The sequence below is a fragment of the Python bivittatus genome, unplaced genomic scaffold, assembly GCF_059951505.1.
Source record: "Python bivittatus isolate LINGU-HERP-01145 unplaced genomic scaffold, Pbiv_v1 ctg000430_np1212, whole genome shotgun sequence".
NCBI classification, from domain to species: domain Eukaryota; kingdom Metazoa; phylum Chordata; class Lepidosauria; order Squamata; family Pythonidae; genus Python; species Python bivittatus.
Genome location: NW_028277071.1, coordinates 1690477 through 1716483, shown reverse-complemented (window position 1 = coordinate 1716483; position 26007 = coordinate 1690477). Strand labels below are relative to the sequence as shown.

Here is a 26007-nt window from a genome sequence, read left to right as displayed (position 1 = left end):
CTGGGGCTGCTTGCCTCCCTGCAAAGTAGGGTGTAGGGCAGCCAAAAGGGCAGAAATGGGGAGGAGATAATTGGGGTGGGGGGAGTTGAAGAGGAGGTAGTCCCTTACCTTACCAAGGCTCGGGGCTGCGAGGGACCAAGCTTGGAATGGCTTGGATTGGGGTGGGTCCTCGGCTATCGACCGGTGAAATTTGGTTAACAACGGCAACGGGGACTGTTGGGATTGTCGTCACTAAGCGATGATGTCGTGCTTTATGATGGCATCGCTTAGCGACAGAAATTCCGGTCCCAGTTGTGGTCATAAGTCAAGGACGGCTTGACTTCAATGTAGGCATCCTTCCACAAGATTTGTTTGTTTGATTGATTGATTGATTGATTGATTGATTGATTGATTGATTGATTTCTATAGCCACCCATCTCAACAAGTGACTCTGGGCGGCATTTTGTCCTGGCACATCTGTTTCAGCAACAGCCATGAACAAAGGACATATTACGATCCTACAAATTATCTGATTCCAACTCAGTTGCTCTTGAACTTCAACTCAGTTAACTCCTGGTTCCCACAGAAGATACAAGGCTGAAGACCTGTTGATTAAATGTTACATACAGGGCTAATCCACTATATTTTGTTGATCCTGAAGAAGAAAATCTCACACTCATGTTTTCATCAAGCTGTTCGATGATGATGATGATGATGATGATGATGATGATGATAAGGAGGAAGAGGAGGAGGAGCACCCAGATTTGCTAGGCTGGCTACTTCGTCTGCCTAATGGTAGGGTCACCATTGACTGCTCAAGCCTCCAAACATTATATTTTGCAAGTATATATTTGAATATAGCTTCTACGTGGGAACATCTGGGACCATCAAAATGGGACTTGTGCACTTGGAAGTCATGTCCTCATTCCCCTGCCCATAACCATATAAACAATACACCCCACTTTGGTCTAAACCAGTGTTTCTCAGCCTTGGCAACTTCCTGCTGTGTGGCCTTCAGTACCCAAGATTCCCCAGCCAGAAAGGCGATTGCTGAGAATTCTGGGAGTTGAAGTCCATACCTCTGGAAGTTGGGAAACACTGGTCTGCACCAAGTACCTGAGATACTTAAATATGAAATATGGTACCAGTAAATAACAAACACTCTTGTTACCTAGAAGGAAAGATGCTATCTTAATACTCCCCCCGAGTTCCTATGACAATACAAGAGTGCGTTGGTCTAAAATCAATATAATAAAATAGCAGCATACTGTAGCATGGTGAGGGATGTTTTCCATGAAGGTTGCACTGGCAGCCCCAGTTCTTTACTGGTCCTGGAACTGTATGAGGAGCTGAAATATCTTTGTGACAGTGTCATCTCCATCACCAGAAGAACAGATTAATAATTCTATCTGCTTGGTTGGAGTCTTCAGCGTGCACCTGCACCAAATATGCCTTACTTAAATAAGCATGTGCATTATGCCGAGTCATTGTAGAGTTACGTATACATTTAAATAAATAAAGTGAGGGGTTTTGATTCATATAATTTGATAAGCTATATATCAAATGTATATGAATAGCCAAAATGTTCAATTAGATTAAAGGCACATTCACATTGGGAAGATAAGAGACACATTTCCAAATAATCCATTTATCAGACTTTGGGTTTTCCCCCAGCGTAACCATAAAACAGTGGGTTCCTAGAGCAGCCCATGTTTGCAGGACTTCTCTAAGTCTTCTCATCAGCAAATGAGAAGATTGCTCCAAATAAAATCTGCCCAGCCAAGGCATACCCAGAGTACTTGCTAAGAATCCCTATCCCCCACAATGTGCAGCAGGAGGGGAACCGCATCCTCTTCATTAACATTTAGAAGGCTGCTGAAAACCTAGGAGTTGAAAAAGCATTTGGATGTTTTAAGCAGATACTGTCAGCTCCATCAAGTAGACCAGACCAAGAATCAACTCAACAGGAAGGCTAAGACTGCTTTTATTGAAAGTGGCTATATGTGATGGAATGGAATTATGAAGGCCAAGCTCAGGGAGATACAGTAAACATTAGTTCCTTGGGCTAGGCCTGACATCAATCTTCCCAGACTAAAACCCCAGTTCCCAAAGTCCTCCAGCCACAACAGTGTGAATTCCTCAGGGAGGTGCCAGTCTCATCCCCTTGTTCCTCCCACGTGGTTCTGGCGAGCTAAGAAAATGTTTATCTCCCTGAGCTTGGCCTTCATAATTCCATTCCATCACACTATAACAGAATCTTGCAAGTTTGATTGTGCCGTGCCACCTCCCCTTCTTATATCCATGTGAATTAGGGAGGTGTCTGAGCCAGTTAACCATACTTTCTGCTTGTTTTGAACTTAAGCTGTTTTCCTCCTCGTTGCCTTGGTAACGGATCTGGCCTATCTCTGTCAAGGTCATCTTCCTTACTCTCTACAGATACTGAGGGTGTGTAAGGCACTGTTGGTTGTTGTTTTATGAATTTACAGCTGATTGATGGTTTAATTATTTATGACATTTGTATTTTATAACTTGCAATGTGTCTATTATTGTGTAGACTGCTTAGATTAACCCAACAGAAGCCCCACAGAAGTACTTGTGGATGGATGGAGACAGATGATGAGAGAGACAGAGAGATGTAAGCTTTTTGTGAGGACAAGTTGAGTGAGTCAGCCCTTTCTTCTGGCCATGACTTAGCTTTGTTGGCTCCCATGAGATGTTCTGTGGAACATCATGAGTAATCAATACCCTTTTGTCAAGTCCAGGGGCTCCTTCAGGACAACATGGATTGATAACACTTACCCAGATATACAGTCTATCTATATACTACTAAAACTCTCCTGTCTGTTTGTCTCTTTGTCACGGTGCATCATAGGGCAACAATTTCTGAAGCAAGATACCTCAAATGGGCTAACTTAAAGAATGTGCCCAAAATCTGGGAACCATGACTCCCATGGAATTGAAATGTCAAGGATCTTCACACTAGTTCTATTAGCAAAGTCGTGGTCACTGCAGGGTTGCCATGGTTAGCCACAGTCTTGTGATTGTGATCTATGACTACACTTCCCAGAAACCCATAGGTTGTGTGATGCAAGGGAACATGGGAAGGGCATATTCCTGCCCTCTTTCCTGCCTCCCTCTGGCCCCTGTGCCCAGTCAGCTGGTGGCAAAGCCCAACAGGTGGGCAGCGATTGGCTGCTTTGGAACCAAGGCCAAAAATTGAAATCTCTTTAATGGCAAGGGAAGGACAAGGGAGCAACTTGGATGCCTGCTGGTGAGGTAGGGGTGGCTGTGGGGCACTGGCAGTTGATGGGTGAACCCTCTTCCTCCTAGAGGGAGGGGGACCTTGAGGACACACTAGGATGGGGAGTGGGGTTGCAGTTTTCCTTATGGTCTGCAGCTCCCTCTGTTCCCCATCCCCCCAACAAAGTGGCAAGCAGTTCCATGGGTCAGCTGAGAAGGAAGAGGTGGCTTCACCGTGGCTCTGTGAAGGATTGTGAGGGGTGGGGAAATGGCACCAGCCTATATTATATGTGGAAAGAAGGATGACCTAACAGGTCATGGGTTGCCTAGTATTCAATAAAGTAGGGACCACTTGATCAGCCGCTGGACCCTATAGGGATTTTGAGAGCATGTTGTAGATGTTATTAGTTGCATTGAGGAACAATTATCCCATTTGAAAAGAACTGCCATGGTGATATGGCCAGTTCAATAATGAAAACATTAGGTAGATCACAGTGCCCCAAAGACACCAAGCAGTGTTTATGGGCACCATGTTGGGGACCCAACAATATTCCAACAAATTATTGGCTGTAATAATCAACCACCCACATTCCTGTAACTGACTTTTCTCTGTCAACACTCTTGGTCTCCCAGCTAAGAACTTTTGGAAGATGACTCCACTTCAGCCAGTTATTTATGAAACATGCCTTCATTTCATTTTTAGAAGCATTAACAGTGATTTGTTTCCCCATCATGTCCCTTAATTTCCAGGTTTTGCGAAGGCTGCTGTTCTGCACATCAGATGTGTAGGAATACAAAGAGCTGCTGTTATGCTAGAAGAAAATCATGTATGCAAAGTCATATTTTGGCAGGACCCTGGCAGAGTATTTTTTTCTTGCCGGCACCAAATCCCTCATTATCATGTTCATGCTTTGCTGAGCATTGCAGACTGGCTGTTCTTGTTTTGGACAGTTCATCCATGGGCTAGGATAAATTGCCCTACCTGCCAACTCTCACTGGCATTTGCCAAGTTGTATGCGCAGAACACCCTGGGCATACATATTGAGATAATGTAAGAACTCTTCGGACATGGTGTGAAATCCAGCATTTGGCAATATGTTATCATAGTAGTGATGACTGAGGGGTTCACCAGTGAGGTCATATGAGAATGGCCAGAAACCATAGAGAGTGATGTGCTCACAGAACTCCAGAGCTATGCTGATGAACAGAAAGCCAGTTGACAGGCGGATTTCTTTCAATCCTTTCTGTTCCCAATACTTACGAATGGCACCCAGGTAGTGTGGATGGAGGAAGAAAGCCCTGTGGGTCAGGCCAGAATCTTTCATGATGGACACAGCACGGCAGCCAAGAACATGATGAGAGCTGAAGGACAACGAAGGAATGAGGAAAAGGGCATCTCTATAGGCCTGAAGAGCATCCAGAAAAGGCTTCTGTGGACCCTGCAGGCTTTGAAATCTTCAAAAGAAAAAAGAAAAAGAAAAGTAAAACCACATTCAACAATCAAAAGCATGTGAAATAAACAGATTTGGGCAAATAAAAGTCTATTTGGTTTTTAGCAAAACTCTATTAAGTGAAGCTAGAGGCAAAATTATGTCTTGGAGGCAGGAACTCTAGAGTAAGAAAACCAGCAAAGCCAGGTCTGAGTTCCTTTAGAAGGATTGGACCTTAATAGAGAAGACAGAGGAGAAAGCTTTTGCAGTTGATGCTGCTGCTCAACTCCAGAGGGGTCAGAAACTGATCTGCTAGCAATCACTCAGGGTTCTAAGAGTTGATCCAGTGCCTTGGTTTATACAACCCATTAAACCCAAGTTAACAACATACAATTGCTGGGTTCACGTAATGAACTATGACCAAACAAAAACGCTATAGTGAAGCTTTATTGTGATGGCCTGATTCACCTAACCTGCTAAGACAATGGGTGTGTTCCCCTAATACCTTGAACCACAAATTCCCTATCCCTATTTTAACCAAATCTAGCAAGTTGTGCAAACCCCATGTGGCTATCTTCTGCATCCTGTATATAAATACAGATAGGTTTGGAGAAGGGGTGGGAATTTGACCAGGCAATAGGTAAAGTCCCTCCTTCATCTTCACTAAAGGGATCTACCATCAAAGTTTCCTGTGACTTGCTGCCATAATTTCTGTCTCTGTCTCCAATGAAAACTTCTCTTTGCACCACATTTTCTCTTCATTTCCATATGTCCCTGCCCAGTGTCCTCCTTCCTGATGCCACAAGTTTGGAAGCTAAGGTACTGGGTTACTGGGACAATGCCTGCTTATTAATTAGGTCTCTGGTTCAATCTTTGCCACCTCTAGCTACCAGGACTGAATTATAGTTGGTGACCTCAGCTGATCTCTAAAAGCTAAATAAATGCCTAATCCTTGGACTGGGGATAATCAGGAAATGAGAATCAGAAATGAGAATCTGGAGAAACATTCCAGAGGAAGGCAATGGTAAACCACTTCCAGACTGTAGCCAAGAAAACTGCAGGGACATGTCCATGAAGTCACCAGCAGTTGAGCTCAGCTCGAAGGAAACTTGATACAAGCCTCAGTTACTGGATCCACATAATACACTAAACCCAAACCCAAGAAACTGGTCCAGTATACAGTATATTCCCATGTAGAGGTCCTTCTCAAAAGGGATCAGTATACATGAAAAATTATGGGTTATGTGTTTCTTAGAAGTTCAGAGTGGCCACATTCCTCAATTCACAGACTGAGTTGTAGTGGATCATTGTTGCTATCCACCCCACGATCTCCTTACTTATTATTCAAAATACTGGGGTTGATGGTCACTAGGCTTGTCTTGGTTCCCACATCTTCGGTATAATTCATAGGAGGCAGATTAAATCTGGTGGGGAGAGAATGCAAAACAGGCACACAGATTAATCTCAAACCAATCCATTACTGTTATTTAAAAGTGCAAAACAGGGGAAATGGGTAGGTTCGGTTTGGGCATTGTTATTGCCAGAACCTCACCTTCTGAAATTCTTTGTGCTAACTCTTGATCTTGTTTCAGACCTGTCCACCTGTTCAGTCCAGATCCAGACAGTACAATTTTCTGAAAGTGGCATCTCTTGAAGAAATAGCTTCCTTGACACTTTAATTTTAGGGTTTGATGATTGATATACTTTATAATGATAGAAATAATTTGTATTACTTTTTCTTATATCTTTTATTGATATATATTTATTTTGTATCATTTTAAACATTACAGTTAGTCAGAAGTCAGAAGTTATCTCTTTCTTTTCCTACTTTTTCTCTTCTTGTATTTCTTTTCTGATCTTTTCTCTCTCTTCTTTTCCTTCTCTTAATTTTCTTATATTTTATTCTTTATTGAAATTTAATAAAGTTTATAAAAAAGAAATAGCTTCTTCTTTGCCACTTTCTTTGGATATGCCTTCCATCCAACCCCTGTTTTTATCAGACTGAGAGGAAGTTTTATGACCATAATATTCCAAAATAAGCTATTGTTTTAACTGCAAAAGTACTAGAAATTAAAGCCCCCTTGCCCAACAGAAAAGAGGGACTAGTTTGGGGCTGATTCAAGAATGTGAAACCCTCAAAAAAGCAAGAACAAATTAACTAAAGGGGCCAAAATCCCAAGGTGACCTTAAAATAAAAGGCTAAAGAGAAAAATCACCAAGTACTGTAAAGCAACAGATGGGGGTAGAAACAGGGAAGCAATTCTGAATATACATGGAGTGTTGGAAAGGACCATTTCAGCCACCTCCCTAAGTAATTGGTTCTATTCTTGAACTGCTCTTAACGTTAGGAAGTTTTCCCCAACATTTACTCAGAATCTGCCTTCTTGTAATTTAAATCCATCCTTCCATGTCCTGAACTCTTGATTTTTTGGGGGGTATTGTTTGTGGTACGTACAGGTAGTCCTCATTTAATGACTGCCTCATTTAGTGACCATTCACAGTTACGATGGTGATGAAAAAGTAACTTTACGACCCATCCTTGCATTTATAACCTTCACAGATCAGTAAAGGAAAGGAAAGCTGAAGTAAGATCGTAAGCACAGTTGCAGTTTCACTTATCAACCACTTTGTTTAACAACTGAGTTGCCAGTCCCAATTGTGGTTGCTAAATGAGGACTACCTGTAATAGGAATGTATTTGCTTGTCAGGATAGGTATTTTAAGTGTTCAATGTTACCCATCCCCACAGGGAAGAAGTGAAGTCCCTCTGTAGCATCCAAGGATGAAGTGACTGGGGAAAAGCAATGAAGGAGAAAAAGGAGAAGGAAAGAAGAGAGTAGAAGGGAAAGGGAAGGAGAGGAAGAGGAAGAAGAAGGAGAGGAGGAGGAGGAGAGGGAGAAGAAGGAAAAGAGGGAGGAGGAGGAAGTGGAGGTGGAGGAGAGAGGGAGGAGGAGAGGGGAAAGGGGAGGGGAAGAGGAAAGCAGAAGGAGAGAAGAGGAGAGGGCACAGGGAGGGAGAGGGGGAAGGAGGAGGAGAGAAAAAAAAGATGGAGAAGAAAGATGGGAAATGAGAAAGAAAAGAAGAATGCAGCAACACGGGCAGTTATGGGCGCCCCTAGGGCTGTGCATGTAACACCTCTGCTGTGTGAGCTGCATTGGGTGCCAGTTTGCTTCTGGGTCCAACTGAAGGTGTTGGTTATGACCTTTGAAGCCCTTCATGGCATGGGCCCAGGTTACCTGAGGAACTGTGTTGTCCTGGTCACATCAGCTCGTCCCACCCAGTCTGGCAGAAAGGGCATGTTGCAGACCCCCTCGGCTAGAGAATTTTGACTGGCGGAGTCCAGGCCTTTTCTGCCATTGCCCCTCCCCTGTACAATATCTTTCCCCCTGAGGTGAGGTTGGCCTCCACTCTGTGGGCCTTCCAGAAAAGCCTTAAGACCTGGCTCTGCTGATTAGCTTGGGGATCTGATGGGGGCTCCTAGCACTGGGAGATCCAATGTGGGTGAGGATGCTCTCCCCATCTTTTAACTTTGCTTTGTACTTTTTAAGCTGTTTTTATGCTTCTTACTTGTAAGCCGCCTAGAGTCACTTATATAGTGAGATGGACAGCGTATAAATTTGATTAATAAATAAATAAATACATAAATAAAATAAGTCACCTTGATAAACCGAGGACGTAAAGGCTTCCAATATTGCTTACAATCCCACCCCCTTTAGCCTTAGTTCTCAAAGAAAGAAAGAGTTACCTGATGATAAGATCAGCCTGGTCGATTTCTTGTCCACAGCTGCTGTGTCGTAGGATTCCACCATTGCCAATGAGGGCACATTTGTTATACTGGAAACCCGCCAGAGGGGATCTCTAAAGGTGTTGTGAGAGTGAAATGGGTCAGGAAGGAAAAGGGGTTAAAAATGCATGTGTAGACAGCTGATTACAACCATTTTAATAAGTTGGACCTTAATTTATTCTTCAAGTAAACTCATGGCAATCCTTTAGCAAGGATTCACTGAAATCAGTTTATTTCATTACATTTCTCCAAAGGCAAGTGACCTGGGATTTGACCCACTGTACGCAAACAATGAAATATTGCATTTGATATATAAGGTCACTCAAATAACAATAAGAGGGGCATGTGGTCAAACCTATCTAGGAAATTGCAATCCCACAAGCTGCAAAAGAAAAGATAAGAGTTTATTGGCCATTTAGCAAGCACCACAGTTTTTCCCAGCTATTGATGTAGATGGAAAACAACACTGTAAATGCGAGGATCATAATGTTAATCCAGCTGTATCTTTGTACCACGTTAGACAGAGTTCTAATCTGGGAAGGCTCTGAATCAAAGGATTAAAACTCAAAGTTGATCATTGGGAAAATACAAAATGTAGATTTAAGTTTTGAAAATATTACCTTCATGTCCAGGTGGCTAACCAATTATTCAGAGGTGAACACAAGGTCCAGTGTAAAACCAAATGTCTGTGTAAAGCCCAAGGTCACCTGGGACAACCCCATGGCTGCCATGAGATCATGAACTCCCAAGATCCAGGAGCTTGCAGAGGGAGAAGTTTGTATAACGGCTAGATCCCTACCTTGTCTCTATCCCCCACCTTAGCAAACAGGCACCCAGACCTGCTGACCTCAGGGACAAAAGACCTGACCACAAGTAAGATGTCTTTATAGATTTGCACCACCTCCCCGCCTGGTGTTTCCCTCCCACCAAAAGCAAAATACAAATTCTCTTACTTCTGAAAGCAGATTTACCAGCTCAGAATACGCAGTGATATTTTTCCTTCGGTGACCATCTAAATGTATTGTTGATCCCAGCGGTGTATTTTCCTTGGTTCCCACCAGCAAGTAGGAAGCATTGCAGCACTCTCCTAATTCTGCCCTGAAAGAAGGTAGCAATAGGGGTTAATTTGAAAAGGATCGTTTATTCTCCTGAAAGCAATGGAAAGGATGAAAATAAACCAAGTAATGTGAGGGACCAACTCCATTCCAACTCTGGTCTGTCTGAAAGGATCTCTGATCTCTCACAAAACAGTTTAAAAGTGGCCTGTGGTTGCTTTTCCTTCTGCAGGCCTGGGAATGCTGAGAACTTGCAGGACACTCTGTGAACCAATCCATGTACCTTTCACTGACAACTTGAGTGTGCAAAGAACATTGTTTAATCAGTACCCCACTCTGAGCAGCCACCAGTTGTGGAACAACAAGAATCTCCCCACTTCACACAGAAAGGAAATAAGATAAATTGCTGGTCTGCCCACCTCTCCGCCGTCTGATAGCTTGCTGCCTAGCTGTTTGTTTGTCTGTTTCTCAATCTGACTGATTGCTGCGAGGGGCAGATCTCTGGATGCAAAGCCACCTTTCCTTCTTTAAAAGCCTCTTAGAATTGTGGCATTTTTGCAACCTGGCCCTTTTCCCAAGACTTATAACCACACCTATGTGTTGCTGCAGGGGCTGGAGTGAGACCGATTCTATATACCAGCCCCAGGAACAAGACCCTTAAGCTGGATAGGGGAAGAGCTCCCATCAGTGGGAAAATAGGCCCACAAGCTTTGCAGAACTACAGCACTGCAAAGGAGATAAAAACTCAGCTTCGCTCCAGGCTCCCATAAACCAGGATTGAACCAGAAACAAGTTGGTTCAGCTTCCTAAATGAACCAGCATTATGAATTTGGATGGGTGCAGAGAGACTGCTTCTGAAATATGATGAGGAAACTTTTATAAGAATCTTTGGGAGTGGGTGGCCATAATGAATTTAATTCATCATCATCATCATTCTATTAATAATAAAGCTGTCCTATGGTTAAATTAATAGACGACCACACAAACAGATACCTTTTGGAACAGGTGATTCAGGTGAGTCGATAACATTCTTACCTATATTCCATCACGGCTGTAGCATTGGGTTCCCAAGGGCATTCCTGAATGAGTGTCAGCTGTGTCATTAGTCCCTTGTCCATTAAGTATTTCCAGCTTTCAGATAATGGGACCCGATTCTCGTTACTATCAGTAAGACAGAGAGATGAAAAAACATTCTCCTAGCATTCTTCCAATGGGACATGCTTTCCCAGGCAAGGCAGAGTGGTAATGCATTTGGGATCTAGCGTCTCCAAACCAGTCCTGAAATCCCAACATAGTCACCTACAAGTTTCTAAGCATCTTGGTCTCATGAAATAAGAGGAAGGCAAAGGCGGGGGGGGAGTATTAAAATATGTAAAGGGAAGGAACTGATCTCATTTTATCATACACACAAGCACAAGTGTGGCATTAATCTGAAATTTCCAAGTTTTTCTCCCTCCCTAGAGGAGGCTCCTTCTCGGACAATGTATAGAAAGAGTTCATTCTTTCAGACTTCCATTCTATCTATTGATTGATTCTCTATCAAACTTCATTCAAACATCTGGTCACCATTCAAAGCTCTTTTGTTGGGATTATAGTACAGAAGCAGCAAGGGGACAGGAATGAAATTGCTGGTGAACTATTTAATTTTGTTATAGGGAGAAAAGAGATATTTTTTGTCAGTCATACTTGGATGAAATGGGGAAAGACTTACAAACATGTGGCAAAGACAACTGTCAATTGGTTTAATTACATGGCTGCAGCCACCATCTTGACTTTTTTGACCCCTTTCTCTGACCTACAGGAAGTTTATGGGACTTAACTGAGTAACCTGAACATTTACCAGACCATTGCATAATGTAAGATTTGGTACAGAACGTATATCATTAACAACGAAGCATATTATCGCCATATAGTAATAGTTTGTGTTCAATCCCACTCTTCCTGTTTATACCCAAAATATCTTCCATTTGTCTGATAAAACTCAATTACTCTATTATCAAATTAAATTAAAGGAGAAAGGACAACCTTAACAAGTTCCACAAGACATCTTGATAGAAAATAAATACAGGTAGTCCTCACTTAACAGCCATTCATTTAGTGACCATTTGAAGTTACAGTGGGGCTGAACAAAGGGACTTACAGCTGTTCTTTGCACTTACAACCATCACAGCACCCTGTGGTCACATGATCATGATCTGGATGCTTAGCAACCAGCTTGCATTTGCAATGGCTGCAGCATTCCTGGTCATGTGATCGCCATTTGTGACCTTCCCAGTTGGGTTCCAGCAAGCAAAATCAATGGGGAACTGCATGATTCGCTTAACGACCACATGATTTGCTTAACAGCTGTTGTGATTCACTTAGTGACCACTATAAAAAAGGTCATAAAATCGGGTGCGACTCACTTAACAATCACCCTGCTTAATAACAAACTTTCTGGTCCCTATTGTGGTCATTAAGTGAGGACTACCTGTAGAGAATTCTATTTAGATTCATAAAACCTTTATATAATTCTAGTGGAGGTCATTTGGTAAAGTTCCTTAACTTTCCCCCCCCCAATTTTTCTTGGTTTTCTTTTTTTAATTTTTCCATGAAGCATAAGTGGTAATATAACCATGCCTTTAAGGCATCCTAAAGTACAATTGCTCAAGGCATACTTCTTTATAGAAAACAACTGAAACTCATGTTGCTTCTGTTTAATAAAAAAATAGATTCTTAAATAATGTTGTATTTAATACCATCTTGGAGAAACGGGATGACATTTACTTGTAGTAACCGACAGTGTTCTGGGCCATGATCAGATATAGCAACTGAGCCTATATTACATTTCTTAATTTGTTCAATTAAGGGTCGAGATACTAAACAAATAATCTCATTCATTACAGGTCTGCTGTGAACAAGTTAAAAGTTCCCACGTATCACCAAATTATACTCCAATGAACAAGCTTGAAATACTTCCCATGTATTTGGATGGGGGATTACTGCAGCTTAATTAAGGCTCTAAAACAGTGTAGCTGACTGGGGAATTCTGGGAGTTGAAGTCCACACATCTTAAAGTTGCCAAGTTTGAAAAACACTACTCTAAAACTTTATTAAAATCTCCAGCCATAATTAACCGATCCACAGCCAAAGTAAAAAGATATTCAGGATACCTGTTGGGGGGGGGGGTGGAGGCGGGGCACAACCAACAAAAGGTAAGTTATAATGCCATGACACAAATACTATAACTTGTGCATTGGTGTCAGCCATCAGAATTCAAGCATACAAGGGCAGGATTTACATCACAATTATACACACTCAGGCCACAGTGTCATTTCTGCAACTCCACGGCTTGTTATAGAGGCCATTGTTTTCACATATGTCGATTCAGTTGAGGTGTGAGTCAATTTCCCCCTACCGACTTACAGAATTTTCTAGATTTATCCAAACACTGTTTTAGCAAAGCAGCTGTAATGAGACAGGCTTTACATGACTTTAGTGATGGTCGGTAGACGCTGTGAAGACACCACAAGTCACTAATGGGGAAGCAGCCACAGAGCTTAACATCTCTTGTATATTTTTAGGCAATCAACCATTTGGGCTGGGAACCTTCACCCACCAAACTCACCTTCCTAAGAAATCCATTGTTTTAAAAAACTGATTCAGTTTCTGACATTTCAGTATTTTTTCTAACTGCTGTTTTCTAGAAAGGAGAGAGGAAAGGGGTTAATTGAATTGTATGCTTTGATGAACGCACCACTCACCCATTCCCCTTGTCTTTCCTGTTGTTTAAACAGCTCCTGAAGTTTTAAAAGCAGATTTTCAAGGCTGACCCTAATCCCTAAATAAGGATTCCTCTGCAGGTAGATGCCTTTTTGATCTAGCCAAGGACGGCTCCTCAGATGGGGAAGAATTTGCCTCAAAGGACAAGCAAACCCTCCAAACTACCCTTGGATGGAGAATCTGAGCTGATATATGCTATACCTCAAACAACAGAACTTGAACCCTTATATTAATATTGTATTTCTGATGTTTTTGGCCATTTATCTGAGTTCCTCTTGGAACCACAGCATGTAAAGATTAAGTTCACCTATGGAGCTAAGCCATGCTTTTTTTAAGCCTGGCTTATTGGATAAAGCTCAAGAGCAGGATTCCTGCAAAGTCCTAAGGTGTTGTAGAGAACCACAGAGATGATCTTAGAGGAGGAATGTGACAGTTAGCAAAACATGATTTAAGCCTGGGAAAACAAGAAAATGCTATGTTATGACCTTAAACTGGTTCTAACTTGACTTTTGTATACAAGGGAGGGAAAACACCATCAGGCTTTCAAGATTCTGTTACTATAGAGTTCTTGGTGCTCTCTGAGCTGGGTTGGTTCCTTGCAGACATTTCATTACCCAGTTAGGTAACATCATCAGTGCAAGTGGGTGTGAGGAACAAGCCCCACACCCACTAACTCTGATGATGTTACCTAACTGGGTAATGAAATGTCTGCAAGCAAGCAATCTTCTACTAGAGCCTGTTACTATAGCCCACATCAATAAAGTATAATTTCAGTATTTCTTCTGGACCGTGTTTTCTGACCTGGTCTACCTCAAATAGCAGTGCTTAAGGTTCACAAAACTCGCTCAGAGCCAAACATCAGATACCACTTTCTTGTGGCAAGATTACTGCATGCAAAAAGTTGGAAAAGCAATGAAATGCGTACAATGGAAACTGGGATCATAAAATTAACTGAACTTGTAGAAATGGTGAAGCTGACCACTTTGGTCAGAGGAAAAAAATGATAAAGACTTTTTTAAACTACTGGAACCCTTATATGGACTCTTTGCTGAAAGAAGAAAAAAATGAATGGATGATTTCAGGATTTGGGGATTAAAAATGATACCAAGAGGTTGGGGAAATGTTTAAGATGATAATTACTCGATAGAAAGAAGGGCAGAAGGCACAATTGTATGGGGTTTTTTTCTTTTTTTAAAAACATATTTCTTGTTTCTCTATTTCTTATTTTCTATCTTTGTTCTTGCTTGTTTTGTGAGAAGGACATCAAATCCCCCCCCCCCACATGTCAGCAGGAAGTCAAAGCTTCCCATTTGTCTCACCGTACCACTGTTTGTCTTAACAGCAATCAAGGCATGTGATTAAATTATGGTAAGAATGGGCTCATCTAAAAAGATTTAAAAGCATAGCAGGAAGAATCAAGAGTCCTCCACCCTGGCCCAAAATAAAATAACCAAAGTCCTGGCAGGAAGGGCCAACTTTCCTTAAATCCAAAAAATCGAATCATAAAAATATTTCTTCCCCAAATATTTTTCATTCCTATGAGACAATACCCGATGAGGCAAACACTGGAAACCCCTGCTCAGTAGGGCCTCAGACCGCTCCCTTCCCAAGATCTTGCCTCTCTCTTGGAACCCCGGCTAATCACCTTTCCTAAGGATTCCTACCGGGCAGGCATTCCTTCCCACCTTTCAGGAACAGTAGGATCTTCCCTACGAAAGGGACTCCTGGGGAAACCCTGGGCGCAGCCGCCCAACAGCTGATCGTTTCATGTATCTGGCTCTTAGAAATAAAGTATTTTCTCTCCTTCAAGCCACCGCCTGCGTGTTTATTCCCAGCTCGGAACCTCGTAAGCTTTCTTTCTAACAGTTCTGTATATTTTACTACACTGAAAATGTCTAATTAAAAAAATTTTTTTTTTAAAGATGCTACTTTCTGGCCTAGCACATTGTGTGTAACCCAGACAATCCGCCTCAATCAAAGAAATCCAGACTCATTACTCACTCTATGTGCTTCTTCCACAGCAGAAGAGTGACACCGATCAGTAAGGTGAGGCACGCTGCTGATTTCCGCCTTGTCAGCCATAAGTTCAAGAACATGGTACAGGGAATTGATTTCAGAAGTTTTCAGCCTCCTGTTGCCTTCCTTCTTCTTCCTGTCCCCTTCAGATCTCTTGAGCAGCTACCACAGTTTCTGTTCATGAAAAGAAAAGAAAAGAAAAGAAAAGAAAAGAAAAGAAAAGAAAAGAAAAGAAAAGAAAAGAAAAGAAAAGGATTAATTTTGCTATGAAGTCTGCGCTACACACCGTGATCTTTACTTCTTTCTCTCAGGAAATTAGGCCCTTTGAAGAAACAAGAATTATACCCAAATGACACAGAAAATTTCTGTTAATCAAAGATAAGGGTTGTTGAGAGAAACTCTTCTCTGCTCTCCCATGTATTCCTATCAACAGAAGAATGTAATCTGGTTTAAAGCTGTCCATCTCAGAGCTATGTTTCTAAGAGACAACTCACACATTTCGTTGGAAAAACCGCACAAGACAGGTGTGGTCAACAGTCATATCCCGCTGATTGTCCTTGCAATTTAACCAACACCAGGTACACTACCAGTTGATAACCAAACCTCCACAGCTTAATGTCACAATAAGCAGAAGAAAGAAACAAGAGCAAGTCCAGCTGCATTAAGAAAAAAGTTCAGAATAGAAAAGAGCCACAGAAAACTATGTTTACATATGATTACAGCTGTGAGACTCCTATATGTACAAAAATGGAAAGACTCTGATATACCCACATTGGGGGAATGGTTGGTGAAAAAGACAGAACTAGCAGAGATGACAAAATTAACTGGTTTGCTTAGAGAAAGATCAACGATTACATTTATTAGTGATTGGAAAACCCTTATGGACTTTTTGCTGAAAAAAGAAAAAAATGACTTATGTGACTTATGGGTCTGATGATAAGAAAGGGTAGCTGATGGAAGAAGGAAATTATGATATAATCTTAGAGAGGGTAAAATATAAATGCATTTATAACCGCTGTCAAAAAGACCAGAAGCCACCTTTATCATCTTTTCTTCTTTTTTCTTTCTTTTTCTTTTTCTGTGTTCTTTCTTACTTATTCACTATTCTTTTTATTTTCTTTGTTTCTTTTCTAATCTTGGCGTTGCTTTTACTTTGTTAAAAGGTTATTCAATAAAAATTATATTAAAAGAAAAACGTTCGGAACAGAGTTATATTTCACCCTAAAGAAGGTCGATCCGTGGAGTCACTAAGAGTTGGCCCCAACTTGATGGTGCATAATCAGTTAAGCCAGTGTTGTCCAAACCTGGCCACTTTAAGAGGAGTGGACTTCAACTCCCAGAATTCCCCAGCCAGCCATGGCTGGCTGGGGAATTCTGGGAGCTGAAGTCCACTCCTCTTAAAGTGGCCAGGTTTGGACAACACTGAGCTAAGCTATGTGATCTGGAAGCAGGTTTTATTCCACTTCTATATTTTATTCTATTTTTCTGCCTCTCTGCAGGCTGCCATAAAACCCTATTATTCTGAGTCTTGAAAGGTGAGGCCGTCACGTTAGCCCAGCAAGGAGAGGAAAATAGAAACAGCCCCAATAATGCAAAACTACAGATGAGAACCCTTCCACCATGTCAGCAGATACTATCAGTACCAACCTATCTGTATGGTGGATACATTTAAATAAGACTCCGAGCATGCGGTTATTTTGGCCCGCACCAAGGGAGAGGGGTGAGGGAATGAATCAGCGGATCCAGCAAAAATTCCGCGAATGGAGACCTTGAAAATGGCCTGCTTCTTTCTTTCCTTCATCCATGGACAGACTCTGCCACTGAATGCCAGGCTGGTCTTATTAAAGGCCTCCCTCAGTAGCAATTCATCGTTATCGAGAGGGCCGGCCTGGCATGTGTCACCAAGACCTGGCTGGGTCTGGAAGCGGGGTGGGTCGGTAGCCCTTTCTGAGATATGCCCAGCGGGGTTTGGGGCGTGGCACGGGTGCCCTCCAGGGCAGGGGTGTGTGTGTGTGTGTGTGTGTGTGTGACGACTGTCATCCGGGCACCCCTTATGGCTTTCAGGCGCGCTCCCCCACAGTTCAAAGAGCTGCTGTAGTGCAGAAAACCACCAGGACCCTCCTTTACTGCAATCACGTGTACCAGTGACCAGCCCTCCATCTTGCTCACCTTCTCTTCCCGTCTTCCCTACAAAGCTCGCTGGAACCTGTGCTAAAGAATTCAAAGATGGGGTCATTTAGGCGGATTCTAGACAGAGGAGTATTAAGTCAGGGGACAAGTAAGTTCTGCCAGTTGGGAGAACCTTGGAACCTAAAGGTTAGTTGCAAAAACTGTTACTTTTGGCGCTAACCTGGTTTCACCGTGGAAACTGTGCTGCAATTGTGTTTGTGTATTCCTTGGCGTAAAAGTTTGGGTTCCTTCGCGCGAGGGCTCTCTGATTCAGCCCGTTGGCTGGTGAGGTTGTGACGAAAGGTTTGTTAATATCTGCTGAAGAGAAGGACGGAAGTTGTTTTATTTCATAACGTGAGCTTTCTTTTTCTTTCTTTCTTTCTTTCTTTCTTTCTTTCTTTCTTTCTTTCTTTCTTTCTTTCTTTCTTTCTTTCTTTCTTTCTCTCTCTCTCTCTCTCTCTCTCTTTCTTTCTTTCTTTCTTTCTTATTTTTAGATTTGCTTCTTACTTTATGTAAAATCCTCAGTATAAATAAATAAATAAATAAATAAATAAATAAATAAATAAATACCGGTTGTTTTCCTACCCCTTTCTGGTTAATTGCCAGCTGGGCAGTGAACAAATATTTGGAAATTATTATTTCCATGATGCATGCAAGCATCGATAGAAACAATTGCACCCCTGTCTGTTCACTAAAAAATAACTCCAGAGTCCTTCTCACAACACCCAAACCTACATTCTCTAGGCCTTATAATAGCATCTGTGCAACCACACCCTTCAGTTTAGAAAGTCTTGTCACAGTTCATCCATTTCTAGTAGGTTTCTCTCGAACAGGCCCCATATCAATTTCTCAGCGGATACCTTACTGCTTTTCTCCTCTGAGTCCATATTTTTGTGTGGTGGAGGAAGTCATCGTCTAAGATCTGAGGAAAGGTGGTCAGGATTCCTGGTAAATCTGTATTCACAGATACCCCACTTTGTGTAGCTTGGCTAGACTCCTAGGATGAATTCAGCTTAAGGTTCACCAACACTCATCATGGCTAGTGAAGAATCTTTATTGCAAACTAGGATGAAGTTGTATGAACATGTTGATTGTCAGAATCAGAATACAAATTCCCTTACACTTCAAGGCCATTCAGACCCGTTCTTCCTGCTATGTTTCAATGGACTTGTTGAAGTGATGTCTTCATGGCCTTGAAGCTGAGCAAATGTTAGTTATTTCTATTGCATCCCTGTTTAGTTTAATTCTCACAGGTCAGGTTCTGGTGGACTTTGTGCATGTTTCAGAACTCCAAATCCAAAGATGTCTATTTTCACTGTAGGTAAGGTCAAAGAATTATTATTGAGTAGGCTGAAATTTATTACTCATAGCCTTATTGCCAACTCACTGATCTCCAAATCTGGAAATGTGTCCCTTAGCCTTATGCTTAATGTCTGCATACTACTTCATCCTGAACCAAGACAGTTGGTAAGTTTCTCTAATAGATAAATCATATTGTTTTTGATGGTTATTTAAGATGTGTTTTTATTGTTTTGTTTTATTGTACGCCATCCAAGGTCACATTTGTGAGATGGGTGGCTATATAAATTTGATGATTGATTGATTGATTGATTGATTGATAGATAGATAGATAGACAGACAGACAGACAGATAGATAGATAGATAGAGATCTACAATTAGGGTTAGGGCTAGGGCACAAGAAACCAGAAGTTTAGTGTGATTATTACATCAGAAAACAGTCAAGCTAGTGTTGCTTCTGATGTCATATGAGACATAGACAGCAATATAATCTTTGGCAACACTCTCTTCCTGTTCTTTCCTTCACTGTGGATGCCCCATGAACCTTTCTTCAATTATCAATCAAGCCATTTCCATTACTCCTTGGACAATATGAAAAAACATTGGATGCTCTTTTAACCTGACACATTTAGGAATGTTGAGCATTATCAATAACAACCTCCAAAGGATAACCGGAAGAACTAAAATATCTCTCAAAGATTAGCAACAGCCTGTAAAGAGAGGTAATTTAAATATATCCAGATAATAGTCAGTAAACACAGAAGGTATTTTACAGTTCCCACAATAGTGATACCCAGTTAGCCCTAGGATGAGATGGGATTTCAAAAGGACATGACAATTGAATCTCAAATTAAAGCACAATTCTTGATATAACATTCACATCTTAGTCTATATTTGGCCAGCAAAACTTTGTGCAAAGTTTTACTCACATTCTTTTGATGGCTCTCATGAGCAAAGACCCAGGTTGATGTACCTTAGAATAGGGATAACAATTCTATACTGGAGCAACAAAATGATAAAATATAAATTTGTCAAATAAATAAACTAAAAAGGGCTAGTTCAACAGGGTGTCCCAATAGCCATTTATTGGAATGAATAATGTCATGTGTGATCAAAGGAGGATCTTTTGATTAGATATAGTTCCTTGAGTGAGACAGCCTGAAAAGAAAATAGGCAAGGATCAACGACTCACTGAACATAAGGATACACTAATGAACCTCTAAGAGAAGGAAATGAGTAATTCTCAGATTCAATTTTATCTATATCTATATCTATGTATCTATATCTATATCTATATATCAGGATAACAACTTCTGGTTCTAATGACAAATTGAATATGTAGATAGAAGCAATGCCTCTTTGTGGTTGAAATAGGTGTATGTAGTGGGTGTAGTTTGTGCTTAATCCTCAGTAGGGATATGCAGAACACAGTGATACAAGAATGGAACATTCCGGAGAACTCTCTAACATTCTGTTCTACTTCCAGACCATGGCAACTGTCCAGCACACTGCACTGTTCTAAGGAGATCTGGCAGTTTTCTGAAAGAAATCCTCTGGCCCAGAACTGGTTCATGGTATTCCAGAGATGGTCTGGTTCCCAAACCCATCTCCAGGGTACCTCAAACCATTTCTAGTTCAGAGGATTTACTTCCAGAAATTGCCAAATTGCTTCTGGAGTAGCATGGTACCATAGAGATTCAGCATGTCTAGAGTGGGAATGGAAGGTTCCAGATTCTTCTTCTTATCCCTGGCACTCAATACAAATCAGCACCCCCTCATAAATATTATGCGATCTACAGCCCATACACACACCAAAGTTGCATATTTGGTTTGTGAATATTTCTGCTCAGGGCAGAAAGTGGAAAACTAACATTGGCTTCAGGTTTGATGACTTCTGTCGTAAGTTGGCACATCCTAGAGGTCTACCTTCGGTCATCACAAAAGTCAGGATGGTCAACCTATCCTTGCAGAGTTGCTGTTGCAAAGAGAAAAAGAAGATCACCATGGAAGTTGCCTTGAGTTTTTGGAAGAACAGCAGGACTTCAAGCTAACAAAAAACAACCAAAGTTCCTGAATCAGTCCACCTTAAAATGATTAAATGCAGAATCCACTGCTCAATACTGTTTTTGAGCTAATAATTAAACTGATTCTGAAATACCTGAATTGTTGGGGACTAGTTTCATAAGACAGCCAAAGGTTATCATCTAAAGAGGCCCTCTTGGAAGTTCCCCTCTTTGCGAGGTTCATGGGATATGGGATAGATGACTGACGTGCTTTCTCTGGAAGTACACACAGCTCCTATCTAGTTAATATTCCACACAGAAGCCAAGGGTGTACTATTTATTAGCAAACCTTTGACCCATAATAGTCCTGAGTGGAGTTGTTCATCCTCTATATTTAATTTTTAGATGTTATTATTCTTTTGTTATGTGTTGCCATATGCTATGTATGCTACGTCCTCCAAGATGGGAGCATATGGTAAACACTGTAAATAAATAAATTGCTAAAAAGAAAAAGGATAAAGAACATTTAAGTTGCCCAGTGCTGACAGGCTGTAAAATGAGAATTTCATGAGGCCCCAAATGAGTCTCATTTTTGTTCAAGACAATCCCCGTTTCTGAAACTTTGCAAAAACTGTCATCATTTACAAAACTCATCAAAAGTTTCAGCAATCTTCCCAGCATTGTCCATGTGCCAGAAAAGCTCCATTAAATGAAGGTCATTACTTTTGTATAAGAGTACTAGGATGATCAAATAAAAACATTGTGAAAGAAATAACATCCATGGTATGTCATATGCTTACATCCTGGCACAAGAGTTAACTTAAAAAAAAAAAAAATTAGGATCTAATTTGGCAAAAATCTTGACGCCTTGCATCTTAAACAAAATTGACACTGTATGATACTGCAGCCTTATTGACTTCTCTCAAATCAATACAAAATCTAATTTCAGGAAACGCTTTTATGGCACAATCAAAACTTTAAACATCCAGTTGCTGCTGTCATGGATCTTCTCTAGAATGCCTCTTGACAATAGTTTATCGAATCCCTCATTCATAACTTCCAGTAGAACATAATGAATGCACTACAGGTTCCTGAGAACAGAAGGAACTGAATCAACCAATGTAACCTTATGAAAATTTTCTGTAATCTGCACAAAGTCTTTAAACAGAATGTTAAATCAATTCACTACGTCAAGACTGAGTTTGAGAAATTACATCAGAACCATGATGTAGAGAGCCATCTTTCCGTAGAAGGCAGTGTTAAAAAGGACCTTATCTCCACATCGCCTTCAAGAACAGACATAAAATCAGCCATAATATAGTTTCTTCAAATAAATTGTGCTACAAAATATCCCGTGTGTGTTGTTCAGTTGCTCCACTGCTTCCCATTCTTCGTGGCCCAACAAGCATCATTTTGCCAGGACTGTCAATCAGTGATTGCTTCTCTGAGTTCTTGAAAGCTCCTGTGATGGTACCTAGTCACCTTGTCTTCTGTCAGCCTCTTTTTCTACTGCCTCTGATTTTTCTAAGCATCAATGACCTTGCCTTTGCATTAGGTATCCAAATGTTTAAACCTTAGCTTCGTTATTAACCCTTGCTATGAGAAGTCTGGCTTTATTTCATCTAATATTAACAGTTAGTTCTTGTTGCAGTTTTGTTGCAGACATTCTCAACAACTTTTTCATAGGTCTTCATAGTGCTTGATCATCCTCACTGCCTTTCCAATTGGTCTGACTTCTAAAAGCATGTTGGCCCAAATCAGACATAATACTTGGGGTAGAATCTGACCTAAGCAAAGAAGGGGAAACTCTAGCTTGTTCAGACATTACTTTCTCATGTTCAGTCCATCACATGAGGAACAAGAAGCAGCCCCGCTCCTTTCCTAGTTTTACTGATGATGTGAGTGAATAGATGATGTTCATGCATATAACACAGTTCTTTGAAGGAGAATATCTACCACTACCTAAGATTACATCCATGTGAGCTGGAACCTTGATAGTGGTTCATGTGGCAGGTAATGGCTCAACAGGGTTTCTTATTTCCTATAATGATTAGGAAACTATGGCTTTATGGATGCAGCCTAGAATTCCACTTGTATTTTATTTCATTAGCAGCAACATAAGACTGCTGGCTCATAATTGCATTGCAATAAACTATAATTCCAAAAATTTTTATACAGATACCATTGTATGTGTTTAAATACATTTGTCTCTGTCTCTCTATCATCTATCTATCTATCTATCTATCTATTTCTAAAGATGTCTGGGTGGCAGATAGAACTTTGATATGGTTTTGGTCAAAACCAACAGGACTCCATGTTAAGAAAATGTTCCTTCTTGCCAAAAGTTTAAAAGAAAAATATTCATTTTCAGTCAGCCAGATTTAGGTTAGCTCTTGGAAAGGAACCTCAAAAAATCAAGAGATGAACATTCAACATGAAATAATTCTGGAAATGAAATAGTACAGAATCAAGGTTTGAAGATTTAGCACAGTTTTATCTCTGGCTCAACTTGACATGAATTGAGTACTGCATAGAGAAACTTTCTACAACCTGCTGATCTTCCACTGGTTTGGATTTGAACTCCCCAAATTTCCCACCAGCAAAGGCAAAATCCCCAATACTCACACACACTTGAAGGGCTGGAGAAATGTTACACAAACTTAGTACAATTATTATTGTTGGGTGGTTGACCCTGGTAAGCAAAGCATCATTTGTGAAGTGGTAAAAATCTGCCTTACGTTGAATCCAGCTCTTGGGTCATGCAGGCTTATCTATTGCCCAGTCTGGCTCTTCAGAAGCTTGGATAAGATCTTTTCCAGTCTGCTTTTCAAAAACACTTCAATGGACAGACCAAGAGTTGAACTTGTCCTCCACCACTGAGGTTCTGCAGCTGCTATTTCACCTGCTCCTTTCTTATCGCTGTTTAGCTTTCTATGACCTCTCAAAGCCAAGAAGATGACAACGTAAACCTCTGAAATCTTTTCCTGCCCATTCTGCACCCACTTTTGGCTGCAGTTCTACTTGCTTGGATTCCACAGTAAAGGCAAAGATGACTTTACCAACAATAAATGTGTTCTTTGATCCAATATACTTTTTTTCCTGGATTATGACTGTTAAGTGATAAAGTCTTTGGGGTCATGGAGGAAGGCAAACAGTGGCTGGTTAAATAAAGCTGATTTAAAAATGAAATTGCTTAGCAAATGTGTAGTGGTCTGCCAAAATATACACGGCGCCCAATGGAAGCCAAGAGCTTCAGAGAAATCTAACATTTTAACTGCTGGTCTGGATTTTTGCAATGCAAATATGGTCGTTCCAATCCTTTCTATCTGGGGATTAAAACAAACAAAAGAAGCACAAGCTAATACATTAAATTCAGGCTGTTGACCTTCACTGAAAGATCCTCGTAAAGCTGTAAATTAGGCTTTGGGCTTAATTGTGCTCAGGAACTGGGCCTTTCTTTTTTGAAGGAGAGAGAAAAGAGATCGAATGACAGTATCGGACAGTTCCTTGCACTTGCTCAACCTGCAAGCAGGATGTTAAAATATTTTAATGCATTTTAAGTTCTAAACATTATTCTTTGTCCCATGCTTCCCGCTAGGGTGGTAATTCTCATTATCACCGTATGTTACTGCTTAATTTGTGCCTGTTCACACTGGAAAGTTCAAAATTGCAGCTTGCTATATAAACAAGCCTCTTGGCTGCAGATTTATAGCGTGTACCTGAATAGAGGACCTCCTCCAGAAAATTGCTCAAAAGTATTATAATTATTAGCTCAAGGCTCCCTGGGGAGTGATGCAAACTACGCTCTCTGGTTTTGATAATAACTGAACCCCCTGAATCTAGAGAGAGAGCTTCAGATTGCTTTAAGGCAATGTTTCTCAAACTTAGCAACTTTAAGATAGGTGGACTTCAACTCCCAGAATTCCCCAGCCAGCCGTGCTGGCTGGGGAATTCTGGGAGTTGAAGTCCACCTATCTTAAAGTTGCCAAGGTTGAGAAACACTGCTTTAAGGAATACACTGATAACAAACAATAATATTTAAGACCAGAAGGAGAAGGAAAAGTAGCCTTCCTTTCCCAGCAGGAAACCAGTCTTAAGGTATGATACTCATACATTCAAAAGCATTGAATACATTCCAACCCTTTGGTCTAAAGATCTTCAGGAGATTCTCTGGAGAGAACCCACCTTGGCTGGACACTCTCACCAACCAGCAGTACTCAGCTTCCCAAGAGATTCTTGGTTTTAAGAAACCAGTTCAGTTCTCAGCATCTTGCTAATCCTTGTATCCTTCCATTCTCTCTGGAAAAGAAATCATGGATAATAAAGGAATGACTTTGAGAGCTCCAACCCGCTGCAAATTCCACTGCACCCACAGAATGCCTGATAGATATGTCTACAATGAAAAAGGCAGATGGGAATGGTGGCCTTTGAAACATTTTCTAAGGAGAAGAATGTGGAAGGCTATAATATCTATATCTGAATATGGGGAAACTAGAGATATTGATATACTTCCCATGATTAATTTTATGACAAGATGTTGTACAGGTAGTCCCAGTTCAAGAACGAGTTCTGTTCCTAAGGTCTGTCCTTAGGTCGAATTTGTATGTAAGCCGGAACAGTATTATTGTATAATACTGTACAAGTAGTACTGTATAGTGCAATGAACTCAAATCATTGTGTATTTAAATCAAATTTTGCTACAATAGGCACCGTTCTTAACTATGGGTCGTCTGTAACCCGAATGTTCTTAACCCAGGGACTACCTGTATGCAAAACCTACTGGTTGAACTTACATGCTGCTCCATTTCTGGAGATTCTGAGCAATGTTAAAGCTCAGAATCACAATATATGTGCTTTAAAAGAGCGTTACTCCAAAATTAAATTTTCTCAGCTCTACTCCTGAAATCTTTTTAATTGAAAACACCAAAGATGACTTGTGGTCCACCAATTAGCTATGGCTCCTGTCCTTCTCAAGATTGCTTTGGGGGAAGGATGACTGCTAAAGATCAGATCAGTTCTTGTTCAAGGGGAGACTGCAGGACCACTCTGCAGTTAACTCAACCAGGATCACTTTGTCACTGGTGTGGGAAAACCTTCAGAGCAGTAAGAGCACGTCTGCAAAAACTGTTCCAGGACCATCAAGACTTCTTTGGATTTAGCCTTGAAACACTGGTTGTATTATGTTCTGTCCTCTGGATAATGACTGAGTAGGCTACAATCCAACACACAAAGACTGCTATTCTGTAAGTTTCAACAACAGCTAAATGCCAA

At 40.9% G+C, this 26007-nt stretch overlaps 1 protein-coding gene across 7 annotated transcripts; it reads right to left on the bottom strand.

Moving 5' to 3' along the window:
- Positions 1 to 1958: 1958 nt before the first annotated feature.
- Positions 1959 to 23799, bottom strand: LOC103052306 (alpha-2,8-sialyltransferase 8F-like). 7 transcript variants are annotated; one of them, XM_088144199.1, is made up of 11 exons: positions 23475 to 23799; positions 20605 to 20708; positions 18295 to 18749; positions 17616 to 17752; positions 15251 to 15439; positions 13095 to 13169; positions 10523 to 10648; positions 9386 to 9530; positions 8394 to 8506; positions 5987 to 6073; positions 1959 to 4674 (listed from the first exon to the last, which is right to left on the bottom strand). In XM_088144199.1, exons 5-11 carry the CDS (start codon positions 15343 to 15345, stop codon positions 4212 to 4214), a joined length of 1104 nt encoding a protein of 367 aa, XP_088000325.1. In that variant the 5' UTR covers positions 15346 to 15439; positions 17616 to 17752; positions 18295 to 18749; positions 20605 to 20708; positions 23475 to 23799; the 3' UTR covers positions 1959 to 4211. The 7 variants fall into 7 exon arrangements, with proteins under 7 accessions (XP_088000325.1, XP_088000324.1, XP_088000326.1 ...); XM_088144198.1 differs by lacking the exon at positions 20605 to 20708; XM_088144200.1 differs by lacking the exon at positions 20605 to 20708 and having other exon boundaries at positions 17616 to 17749.
- Between the last annotated feature and the right edge of the window lie 2208 nt (positions 23800 to 26007).

Bases quoted from the DNA above. Each gene is read 5' to 3' on its own strand.
- LOC103052306 (XM_088144199.1), bottom strand. From the start codon at position 15,345: ATGTTCTTGAACTTATGGCTGACAAGGCGGAAATCAGCAGCGTGCCTC. The intron at 9,531-10,522 runs GTAAGAATGTTA...ACCTTCTTTCAG, and splicing joins ACAGCCGTGATGGAATATAG to GGCAGAATTAGGAGAGTGCT. The intron at 4,675-5,986 runs GTAAGGAGATCG...TTTCTTTTGAAG, and splicing joins CCCAGTATTTTGAATAATAA to ATTTCAAAGCCTGCAGGGTC.